This window comes from Sylvia atricapilla, chromosome 7, assembly GCF_009819655.1.
Source record: "Sylvia atricapilla isolate bSylAtr1 chromosome 7, bSylAtr1.pri, whole genome shotgun sequence".
NCBI lineage: Eukaryota > Metazoa > Chordata > Aves > Passeriformes > Sylviidae > Sylvia > Sylvia atricapilla.
The window spans coordinates 20,029,995-20,043,104 of NC_089146.1; the positions used below are offsets into that span (position 1 = coordinate 20,029,995).

The 13,110-nt window shown below is 35.3% G+C and overlaps 1 protein-coding gene across 4 annotated transcripts in view; it reads left to right on the forward strand.

Moving 5' to 3' along the window:
• LOC136363539 (sodium channel protein type 1 subunit alpha) overlaps nt 1-13,110 on the forward strand; it is a 63,539-nt gene that overhangs the window by 44,011 nt on the left and 6,418 nt on the right. For all 4 annotated transcript variants that reach the window (XM_066322866.1, XM_066322867.1, XM_066322868.1 and 1 more), the window contains exons 21-22: nt 7,779-8,060; nt 12,851-12,904. In XM_066322866.1, the coding sequence (XP_066178963.1) occupies nt 7,779-8,060; nt 12,851-12,904 (336 nt within the window). The remainder of the gene's footprint in view (nt 1-7,778; nt 8,061-12,850; nt 12,905-13,110) is intronic.

A 13,110-nucleotide genomic window follows, 5' to 3' on the forward strand; every position in this document is an offset into this window, starting at 1 on the left:
GATTATTTTCTGCAAATTTCTTTTAAGAATAGAGGAATATATTTTGTTGATCTAAACATCAGGCATTCGGAAGGATTTTTTGAGGACTGTGATCTTATTTGTTACCTTTGAGTTTTAAGGAAAGTCTATTAGATGTTTTGTGTCTCCTGAAAGGCAATTTGAAAATCTATAAACTTTGAAGTCTGTATATATATATGTTCGTAAATCATACAGGAAACATCTTAATATTTATTAGACTAATTTTACAATAAGAAGAAAACTTTTGAGGAATTACCTTATATAATTAAAACAGATACAATTTTCTTCTAGTTTTGTATTTGTTGTATCTTACAGAAAACCCTTCCTGTTAGTATCAAAATTTAAAGAAATATAAATGAGACACATAATATAGTTTGCATTTTAATTGAAAATGTTACAGGGCACGTAAATGTTGATAACATTTCATTAATACAACAAGGAGGGCAAAAAGTTGGAGTTTTTTTACTGTATCCAGTGAAATACAAATATACTATTCCCATATCAAGTAACTGCTCTGTTTTCATGCTCATGTCTCTTTACAATATTTACCAGGTCTTCTCAAACAAATAGAGCCCTGTGATTTGCTGCTTGGCATATAATCATTTTATTTTATAATACATTATGTAAAATTATGTAATTTCCTTCTATGTTGTCTTCAAAAGTACTTTTTGCATACTTGATTTCTGGTGAGAAACAGAATCAGGCTGCTCCAGAACCTCATCTGTTAAAGCCAACAGTGTAGTTTGCTTTTAATGACTCTTATGTGAAAAACAAATGCTTGTGTTGCTATTTAAACAAGTTAATTTTTATTTTTTTTTTAATTAAAGCTAGAGCAGAACTGCAGGATCTCCTAGCTGAACCCCTCTGCTAACAATTGCTGCATTCTGAGATATAAACTCACCACAAAATAGTACAAAATTTCTCCAGCACCAAGTGTAATACAAATGGTTTGTGCATTGTTTGAGAAAGTATTTTGCTTTCTTTGAAGATAAAATTCACTATCAGAAGCATTCTCCAGTTATGTACACTTGTACAGTAACAGTTACAGAAAGTAGAAAATACAGCCATGTTCTTGTTCAGGGAGTGATTTTCTTATCCTCTGAGACCTTTTGTCTCTTACTTCAGCTTTATTTGTTCTTTACTCTTCAAATTAAGATTTACTTGTAACTCTTTGACAGGTCTCTTTCGTTCTTTCCACCTTTCTGCCTTTGCATACTCTGAGTCCATCTTTTTTTACAATCACTGCTTTTAATGATACTTCCCTAATAATCTTCACTGTATATTCCCAATTGAAGACATTCTCATAAATAATTTTCTTCAATTGGCTCACATGAGGTACTTCTTATGCATAACACTGAAATAATGAATTCATTGTTTCTTTCAGGAAACAACCTTTTTTTGCTTTTTAAAAAATTGATTTAAGTAATAGTATAGTCCCACGATCTACAAACTTTCGGCTTACTAACTCTTTACCGATCATGACTTAAAGATAAACATTAGTTTGCTAAAATAAAGGGTGTTTTATTTTTTTTCAAACTTCTTAAAACTTTTCTCTAAACATTTTTCTAAATGTTATTTAATTCTGACCTTACAGAATTCTAGATCATGTAATCAAAAATAATATATATATGTACACACATAGAATTAGGAAATACTATTAATGGTAAAATCCCTTAATTACCTGTAATTTGGTTTGGAAGATAGGTCAGAGACAAAGCAGGACTCTTCTCAGACGTGGCAACAAGACAGCAGCTTTAAGTTGAGTTATGGAGAATTCTTATGTGATAGAAGGGGGGGGTTAGAGAGGTTTTTGGTTTAATTTTTTTTCATTTGAGGAATGGGCATGTTTGATTTTCATTTTGGTGGCAGTTTTTGTTTGGGTTAGGATTTTTTTTTTTTTTTTTTACTGTCAGATAAATACTGGAACAATAGAATGGAGTTAGTGGATCATACATCCACATCAATATGGTGCATGATGTACCACTCTGATTTCCATTTGTGGGACAAACTTATGAAAATAAATTTTCTTACTTGCAAGAAATCCATTAAGATAAAATAGGAAAATAGGACTAATTAATTGAAAATGAGGAAGTTTAAATTACTTAGGTTATTCTACATTTTTAGGTTCCTAGAATCTATAAATTCTCGTAGTTCCTCCCTGACCATTATTGGGATCATGTCAAGTAGGTTGTATACCTAATTTTCATTCACTGTTGCCTCTACAGCCAGTTCATAGCTAATCACCAAGCACATGCAGTATGCTTCTTCCCAGGGTACCATTCCAAGCTATTCAATGACAAAATCTGTAGTTTTAAGGTAAAGCAATCTCTCTTTCTCAATTCCTTCTCTTTCTGGATTTCCTGTTCTGTCCTTGTCTGCTAGACTGCAATATCACATATGTTTATTACCTGATATAAACATTGATAAAAGGGGATAAATTTTCATTATTGCCTGTGAGTAAAATTCCCATCTACAGTAGTGCTGTGGCAATGTACATATACTTTATCCTTTCAGTGTAAATAACTTTAATCCTTAGATAGCCATTGTGTGAGTCGACAGGTAACCAGGGTGATCAGCCAAGCACAGCTCAAATGCAAAGATTAAATTTATTTCATTACCTTGCCCACAATGCTGGGAGGCAGAGACACACAGGGACACAGGATCCCTCAGGGTCACTTCATCCTCGTGGGGACAGCAGCCTGTCCCAGGATATGAAAGGGCTTTGTGCATGCACAGCTTATCACAAGGCTGGGCTTTTATGATCTTTCTCTGTCTCCCAGCAGGAGGCTCAAGCATGTCTGTGAGAGTGTATTATGCCTGCACAGGAATTCTACTTCTCTAAACAGGCAGAGGATAAACAACATCAGGCATAAAAAAGGGAGTTTTCCCACACTGACGTGCTTAGCATTCCCAGCTGCAAGTTCACTTTGAGAGAAACTATTCCCTCCTCACCGAATCTTCCAGTTTTAACCTTTCCCTCCCGTTTAACAGCCATCTTCAATCCAACTCCATGTATGCACTCAGAGGAGACTGGGTATCTTAGGTGGGAATATTTTTCCTGTACTGCATCATCGGTTATCTTCCTTCATGGGCACCTCCAAACCTCACGCTAGGCAACTGTGGCCGAGATCCCAGAGCCTCTGCTGAGGGTCACTCTGAATCCTTGGCACTGGGCCAGGTTTTTATTCTGTCTGCTAGCCCTCAAGTCCACTACCTCCATTACTTTTGTGACAAACATTTTCAACTAACTTAGCTACTCCTAAATTAGGCCCCATAACCATTTCCTCCAAAACCACTGACTTTCTGCTGTGTTGTGACTTGTAGAAGAGGCTCCTCTAACTTCAGGGGAAGGCTGTTTCCATCATCAATTTAACAGCACCAGGGAGAACGGAAAGCCATTATTACAGCATCAGATAGTTAATCTTCTTGATTAAGGGGTGGGCTTTCTTCATCGTCTGCCTCCGATGCTCTTTTGATCCCCTTCCTGGGATAGTTACTATATGTTTACACACAGTTACTGTGTCCTTTCCTCCCTTTCTTCCACAGTTTAGGAGAGAATATAGTTGTCTGTTACTTGACACCCACTTGTGGGCTCCAGGTCCTTCTCTATGAACACATGGTAAATGCAGATCCCATTGTCGCCTGTGACTTCCTCTGTGTCCATTCATGGTGTAACTCCTGCCATTCCAGCACTCTTACCTATGTGCTGCACCAAGAATCTAAACCAATGTCTATTTGTTCACTTCTCCATCTTTCAATGCAAGTGTTCTCTCTGGCAGTTCTTTGGGAACTTTTCCTATTTAAGCACAAAATTGCAAAGTTAATGCCTTCCTAGTGGGGGCAAATGAAATATTTTTAATTTTGAGTAGAAAGAGTGTTTCACACATGGTCCTATAATCTCCCTTTCCATCCCAAAGATGGCAAATTCCTCCTCATTTGCACCAGGAACAGAGTTTGGAACTTCTTCACAGAACCTGCAAAAGTTACGGGAAAAGTTGATACGAACTACTAAAGATTTTTCCTTGTTTACAGATTTAAGGAGGCCCTGATATATCCATTACTCAGCTGCGATGTAGGAATTCCTGGAAAGTCTGTGGCAGCTGAGGTGCCAGGATCTATGAAAAATATTTTCCCCTGGCAAGTAAAATACATTTATGTCTCACTGTGTGTTCAGCTATGTCTCCCACAGCAGGGCTTAATCTAGTAAAGCTTCCTTATATTCTGTTTATACAGCAGAGATACGCTGGTGTTTTCTACAATCCTCAGTCTACACATATGAACAGTTCTGATTTTTTGTCCAGTTTTGCTGTTTTCTTTGAAGTTTTTCAAAAGAAAATTCAAACAGCAACCATCAAAATCATCTGGATTACTAATGTATCCTGAAATGAAGTCATATTGGCCAGAAGATAGGACATACAATTAGTATTGCATTCATTATTTTATCTTATATATAAATCTGATAGTGGAAGATAAATATTGTGGAAATTTAAACGTGAAAAATTGTGCATATATATATATATATATATGTGAAATACTGCTTTCTTCTAGAGGAGACGTGGTTTCCTGCAATGATTTTTTTTCCCCTGGATGAATGCTGACTGAAATGTAAAACAGTCTAGAGCTCCTTTGTCTATTTAGGCATCAGGTATTGCTTCTCACTTCTTCTTATTGCTGTTCCACCTGCCTGAAGCTATAGGAAGGTGAACAAGCAGAATCAACTTGGGCTTTTGCAGCTTTGCTCACTGGAGTCAGCCTGACCAGCAACATCCCAGCCTTGAGGAAATGCATAGGTAATTTATAAACAACCAAACAACTATGCAAACATCTTTTTCCAATTTACTGGCATTATATTCTGTATCAAGAAATAACAGAAAATAGGCCCACAAGAACAGCCCCTTTTAAAATAAAAAATGCATTTTAAATCATGTATATCTGATCTAGATTTAAAGAGCAAGCAAAAGTAAGAGCTGTGGTTGCAACATTCTTTTGGCCTTCTACAGACTCTTTCCAACTAGATGAGAATGACAATTTTTATTTGTTAAATTAACTCATTAAGAAATGCTACTTGACCTCTTATCTGCATTCAGTTCAGTTTTCAATTGGTTCTCTCTTTCTTCTCTCCATTTGCTGTAACTTATGTGTGTAGGTGTTGTCTGTGTACGTATGGGTGCAGTCTTGAATATATATGAAGCTAATGTCCTGGTTATCATGAGATACCTCAGCTAATTCCAAGAGCAAATCCAAAAAAAAAAAAAAAAAAAAAAAAAAAAAAAAAAAAAAAAAAAAGGTAAAATCAGGAAAATGCAATAATTAAGGCAATTGCCTCCAAGTGTATGTTGAAGAAATTAAAGACCTCTTGCCAAGGAGGACTTTACAGTCAGCTGAGCATCTGACCAACGTGTAACAAATGCAGTTTTATATTATAAATATGATAGAGATAAGGCTCAACACTGTTTGGAAAAAAACCAGAAAAATATGCAAACAGAAAACAACTTCTAAAAGTTTTAATTTTCTTTTCTTCTTTTCTTAAAAAACCTTCCAGGGGGACTGGATAGCTCAAGGGGTTGTTAATAGGATACAGAGCCTTTCATCTCTAGGTCACCAGTTCGCATCCAGGCCAGGTCAGTAGTGACCAAAAATTTTTACCATTTGATGGATTTTCAGTGACCTCTATGAAATAACTTGTTGGAAGCATTGTTGGAACAGTTGCTGGAAGCTGTTCTCTTTTTATCCAAGAAGTGGCTGATCTTTTCATAGTCTCAGTGGTGAGACTGCATTACCTGTTCATCTAAAGATGCAAGACGCACTAATGCATTTTGTAGAAATCTTTTCTCCTACAACTATTATCAATTCATAATTGTTGTAACAGTTATTGTTGCTGTTAGTATTCTGCTGCCTGTTCTGGATCTGTGCTGTGGTTCAATGGATGTCAGGGTTGTTATAAAGGTAACTGCTACAGGCACTGGATTCATGCAAAACCATTTTTTGTGTGAGCAGAGGTAACCTTACTTCATTTGAGTTGCAGAACTAAATCCCCATCTTTCTTTCTTGACATCTTTATTTTCAGGTTTTTCATCAAGACTAAACAGAGGAATTCAATCAGTGTAACACATCTGGAACATTTTTATGAGTGGGGAGAAAAAAAAAGATAAGACAAACACTAGCTGGCCTAGAATTTCAAAGCAGCAATAGCATAATGCAGTGTCAGATCAGGTCAGACTTGGAAAAAAATTCAGAATTTCTAATTCTGTTTCTAATTTTTATGTTGTTTTCAGTTCCATGAAGCTAAGTAGCAACATATTTATCACTGTGATCTTTTAATCACCAAAAATACAAGCTATATTAAAAAAAGTACTAAATTAAAAAAAAAAATTATGGTTTTATAAAAGATAAGGATTATTTTGCTACAGAAAGGTCCCATTTCTACTCTCTGGCAACTGAGGAGACCCTTCTAAATGAAAAGAAAATATGCCTTGAAAATAACATTTCTACTTAAGATCTCTAAACAGGTCCTAGTTCCTGGCCATAGCATTTGGGAGGAGGAGGGGAGGAGGGTGCTGAGTGACGGATAACACAACCACAGTATTCCTCTTCCAAAGGCCTTCCAGAGGCTGTGAAATACAGGTAGTAAGACTGAGCAGCTCTAAGCTTGCTCACAACTATGTTGGTAGTGGGGAGAATGTATCTATATTGCAGGGAACAGAGATGGACTAAGACAATTTAATATACTCCAATATCCATGCCAATCCTTTCCTGCCTCACTGCAGGACTTAGATTACTGAAAGTCAGAGCCCTACTTCGTATTTTATTTTACCTTCCTACCAAGTCCCAAAAGTTTACAGAAGAAAAAATGTAAAATTTAAAATAAAATAGGACTTGTAAATGAGAACCTGAAATTGGATACTTGAGGACAAACAACTGCTCATCACAAAAGTTTTGATAGGTCTGACAGACACATGTGATTAATTACTGTATATATCAGAACAATATACCTTTTATCTACATAAGATTTATTGACATCTTGCCTGCAAATGTCTGAGAAGTGCATTTGCCCCCAAAAGTAATTAAAAATGCAAAATCAAAAGTCCTAAATATATTTTTTTAGATAAATGAAGGGCATTGCTAACTTAATACATGAAACAACAAGACTGGAGCTTGAAATAAATTATGTTGATTCAAGTAGACACATATTGCAAACTTGTCTTGCTTATGTATACAAAGAAATTAATCTTTGTTATAATCTTGCATGGAACAATAAGGCAATAAAGTTATGTATTTAATTCGCGCATAATTCTTTTATGTAGAGCTTAGTTTCTAGATTCATGGCATTTGTGTTTTCAGCTTAAATTTCAAAACTATGTTGATCGAATCTACAGATTGCCATTTTGCTTTAAACATTTCTTAAGCTATAATTTTGTGCATTTTTAGAATTTTATCATGTCTACTTTTTTCATTTAGCACATTTTTCTTTTTTATCTGAAAAGTCAGTGTCAGGCATCATCTTACTACTGCCAGGTCTTCTCTTTTGTTTTTCTATTAATTATTTTCATTATCTAGCTTATTTTCTTTTCATTACATGTACTAATGTTAATAATTTAAGGAATGGTGCAATGCTACAGATATTAATGTACTGCTTTAAAATTTGTAGTATTAGTTTCTGAATAAGCATTTATTAAGGAATGGTGAAACAGTATACAAAAAATGTATTGCTGTAACTACGCTTATACTCTTTTCTCTTTCCCGTTGTATTTGTGTACTAGGTGGTTGTGAATGCCCTTTTAGGAGCAATTCCATCCATCATGAACGTGCTTCTCGTTTGTCTTATATTCTGGCTAATTTTCAGCATCATGGGAGTAAATCTGTTTGCTGGGAAGTTCTACTACTGTGTTAACACCACAACTGATGAAAGGTTTGAAGTCGACCAAATCAACAATTTTAGTCAGTGCGAGGAACTCATAAAAAACAATCAAAGTGCCCGATGGAAAAACGTGAAAGTAAACTTTGATAATGTAGGATTTGGGTATCTTTCTTTACTTCAAGTAGTAAGTGATCACTCTTTATATACCTTTTCCTGTTTATATGCAGTAGTGAAAAGCAATTCTGGCAACAAAGAGACAAAACATATACCTGATAATTTTTATCTGTGCCTTAGTAGTACTGCTACACTGGTAATTGATTACTCTTTTCATCATAAGCAGCAAGTAGAGTCTACTATGACAAAATAAAGAAGTTTTAGGACATCTAATGACACCTCTTCCTATTTATGGCTCCCGTAGTCCTTCAGCCCCTTTTAACTTTTAAAGTTTCTAGAAGTACCTAGGAATGGTACTCAGGTATCTAAATATTTTAGTTTTCCAGTTTGCTGAAAAAAATCTCCACTGATGTGATTAAATCACAAAGAATTCCAGGTAATAAATCTCATCTCAGGTTTGTGGCTGCTACCAGTGCATATCTGATCTAAAAAGCAATTTCTCATTCAGGAAAGAAATAAGAAAAGAAAATTAGCAATTGATACTATAATCTATGAAATATTTTCCTGATATTTCTGTGCATAAGGACCTCATGGAGCTTATTTAGCAAAAACTGAGGGAAGAAGAAATAAAATACATGCAGAAAGGTACTATAGGATTATGCCTTCCCTATCAAAAATTGTGTCCTTACAACACTGTCTATCTTTGTATTTTGACGTAGCTAACAATCTGACCCAGCTTTAAACAAGAAAATGCTGAACTTTAACCTATGTGGTGTACCTTCAGCAACCTCTATGTTTTTGGGTTTTTTTGAGGTTACTATCTAATCTGCAGTATCTTTGGTTTCATATTTACTGCTTTTAAATAAATTTCCAAATTTTATGTTGTTTATAGAAAATCTCAGTAAAACAAATCATTAACATGATGCAGTGGTATGGACATTGTCCTGCACAAGGTCTGAAACAATAGCTCTGAGCAATGTGAACTGCCTCTCCCAGCTAATACAGCATCTTACCTGTGTGACTGATAAGTCTGCACATTTAAATTTCATTATGATTACTTACTTTATTGTCACATCGGGAAAGAGTGGAGAGGGACCAATAGTATTAAATAAATAAAATACTGAACTGAAGACAGTTTGATTTTGATAACTAAAGACTTTAAATACTGATTTTCTTTGCCTTATTTATAAAGTCCACTCACCCAGGGAGGCAGAATGCTTCATTACAGGGGTTCAGGAGAAACAAGACATCAACAAAACTCTTTCCAAATAATTTGCAACTCTGTTTCTAGTACCAACCTATTCTGCTTTGGGACACAGGTAATTATTCCAGGTTCATTTCCTTCCTGGCTTTGTGCCCACAATCGCCACCCCTCAGCTACTTGCAATGATATCTATTGCAGTGTCCTAGCTGGTATATATTATTTCATCTACTCATTGAAAAGACACAAATATTTCTTACATGAAAACTTAGATTCTTAAAATATTGAATTTTTGGGGGAGGCAACTTAGGAGAAATTTGCCAATTGGTCCCACATTTCCAAAGGAAAAATTAACCTAGACCTACCACAGAGGGACCTAGCTCTCATGGAGGACAAGCGGGTTTGTTTGTGCAGTATCTACATCATAGAGATCTTGCAAGAACATGAGACCCTCGCTTAATGACGGAGGATTTTTTGTGTGAGTAGAACATCCATGACAATACTTATTTTTTCTGTATTGCTAAAATGCTTGTTAAAGCATCAAGGTCTTTTTTGTTTGACATAGCAGGAAAATCAGGGGCATTTCTGTCATTGAACAGAACAGAAACTTGGCCCTGCATCTTTCAGTATTTGGTAAGTAAGCCAGTAGTAGTGATTTTGCAGTTATGTGATGATAATGGCCCTAGGACTAAGAAAGAATAATATCAGCTTGATCTTCTGTTAATGCATTAAAGCAGGGAGAATCTATCTTTTCACCTTCAAAAAAACAAGGCCACATTTCATAAATGTTTGAGATTCTCACATTGCTTTCAATAAAAAAAGATATTGATACGGTGATTTTCTATTTGATATACAAAGTACTTTGATCAAACTCTAGAACAAGACTCCAAAGCCATCAAGTCAAAACAAACATGAGACTTGAATAGGTATGTCATATCCCTAGGTTTTCTTACCATTCCTAAATAGCTTGCAGCAATAGAAAGAAAACTAGATGCTAAGGTATGACTCAATTAGAGGTATACATTACTGTGTCAGAAACAAAGATAAATGCTAAAAGTTTAGCATTTGACCAAAAATTATATACTGGGCACGAAAAATCTGATTATAAAACCATGGTTGCAAGTGGATGTGCTTTCTGTTTGCCTAAAGTGAACATTAATGGCCTTTCTACTGAAGTCCTTTGGTTGTCCACCTTAACGACCTCAGGCACAGACTTTTACTAGTGCTGGACCTGAGAAAATAACCACCAGGAGGTCAATGTCATTTTTCTATTAACAATCTCTGTGAAGAGTATCAATGCATGACTTACTGATGTAAGACCAGGAAGCTAGAAAATAAATAGAGAAAGCTTCCTCTTATTCCCCTTTATTTCCATTCTCCATTCTGCCCTCTGGCTCATGCCCTTTGAGTCAGCCAAAGAATGTTGTAAATCCCTTCAGCTCTTCTGGGTTACAAGAACCACAAAGCAAGTCCTCACTACCTGTATCATTAATTGGAGTGAGTGCTAATGGAGGTTAGTACCATTTGCATGACAAAAAATCAAAATGAAAACAAGCCAAAAGAATCTCAAACCAAGGCACTGAGGATGTCATTATTTTGGGAAAGACATAAATGAACAACTGGTTTTTTTATGTTTCTGGCAGTATATGGCTCTGTTCATCACAGAAAATCCTTCTTTTTTTTAAGAGTGACATGGAAAAAAAATATATATGTTTCACACAGAAACACTCGAAAGCAGAGGGATAATTTCAGAAATAAGTATTCTGGGCTCAAAAAATACAAACATGTGATAGCACCTTTTTAAGCAAAAGGAACTCTCCAACAAGCTCTTTCTTGAGTTTCCTTGGCAGTGATGGTGAATGACTTTCCTGAATGAGGGGCCTAAAAAAAGAACATTACCTAATTTTTGGTTGACATTTCTTGTTTGTTTCTTTTTTCTTTCACGGGAGCAGTTTGTGTGGAAAATCTTTAGTATTATGGTGATGTCATTATTATTTCTGACCAAAAGTATAGCTGAATAATACATGCCATTGCAAAAACCAAGTTTGTTGATCACACTGTTTTCCAGAATTCTTACATATTTTGGAATATAATTATTCATGTTATCAGTCACATAAATACACATTTCTTCTATAAGAATTTTTTCTTCTATAATACAACATAGATCATGTTGGTTTATGTGGATCTTCAAGCTTCTTTTTTCATTTCTTGGTCTGAACATGCTTGAGTATCTCTCTATCTTGAGCATCTTCCAAAAGAGAATCATCAAAGCAGAGACAGATCTGCTGGAGAAATTCCTTTCACAATTGTCATGCACGAATGAGTGAAGAGGAAGAGGTTGGTGTACACAAAGAGATGTGGCATCTGCCCTGATAATTTTATGGCCTTATGCCTTTTAACTTGAACTTAGTATTTGGATTCCTTGGTAAGTAAATCTCCTACAGGCCTGCTTTTATCCTGCTAGTAAGGGTTTACCCTGCTTACCAGGATAAAATGTGGCAAACCAGTGCGTCTCAAAGCACAGTATTATACTATAGTGTTGTTACTAATATCAGTAAGAAAACACATCTCTTGAAGTGTATGGTAAAAAAATCAGAAGCTGAATTCTAAGGCTAAAAGTTTAGCATCCTTTCGAAGTTCCAGCAGGTTGGTATTTGAAAAGCAAGATGCTATTGTATCCCAAAAAGGAATGCAAATCTTTGTGGTAATTATTTCTGGTAAAGAAATTGAGTGGCAAAACTCCAGCATGACTTACAGCTTAATTAGAAATTCTTTATCAGGAGGAAAAAAGAAATCTATGGGTTTTTACAAATAGTAAAAGAGATGGGGGATTTTTATTCTGTTGTTTTTTCTAACTACATTTGAATCTGTATTTGAATATGTGTCATTGAAATTGCCTTGGGGGGGAAAGGAAACCATTTGGAACAGATGCTGACTTCAGTTATACTGCTGTAATCTTTGAAATCAGTTTCTGTTTCAAACATTTTGATGAAGCAATCTACACCTCACTGTCAAATATAAAAGTTTACAGATTTTAGGCAGAGGAAATAGCTACAAAATTTCAGTCAATGCTGTAATTTATGAGGCATATTAAGTAATCAATGCACATCAAAAACTTCCTACTACTTTATCTCAGAATGTATCTGAGAGCTCTAGGCTCTGAAAACCACAATACAATATATTTAAAGTGAACAGAGAAATATTAAACCAGGTAAAATCTTTCAAATTAGAATCTGATTGATAGAAAAATACTTTTTTTGAGCTGATCAAATTTTTGGTTCCCTTTTGTTTCCACCTTTCTGATTTGGGAGGGAGGAACTACATATCAGTCTTAATTTGTGCCAACTCGGTTACCTAAGGCTCTACACCCAGGTGTGCAAAGTTTTCACAGCTGACATGATCTGATGAACTAAAGTGCCTTCTATAATGTTTGGTAATTAGAAATAGTTTAATAATACTTACTGCTTAAAATGCTTATATCAAGACAAAGTAATGGGATACACAGCAGTATACCTGATGAGCAGCTGAATAGAAAGCCAAAGAGGCAAACTTCTTTAGAAATCCAATGCTACTAATTATTCCTGGTGCTGCACTGAGTTGCTGGAAATTATTAAGTGAATTTTCTTTAGAATGCCTAAACAGGTGTGTACTGTTTACAGGCTACATTTAAAGGCTGGATGGATATTATGTATGCAGCTATTGACTCAAGAGATGTAAGTATTGCAAATATTTTTAATTATCCCTTTTTTCCTGAAGTCTGTCTATCTAGAAGTGTGTATTTAACCTACATCAGCAATTAATATCTATACAGTAGAAGACAAACAGCTAAATTACTTAGTATGAGATTCTGTGGTAACAAAATATGGACAGCTGAATGTAAATTCACAGATGCTATCAGCAAGAGGTGGAATCGACAAAA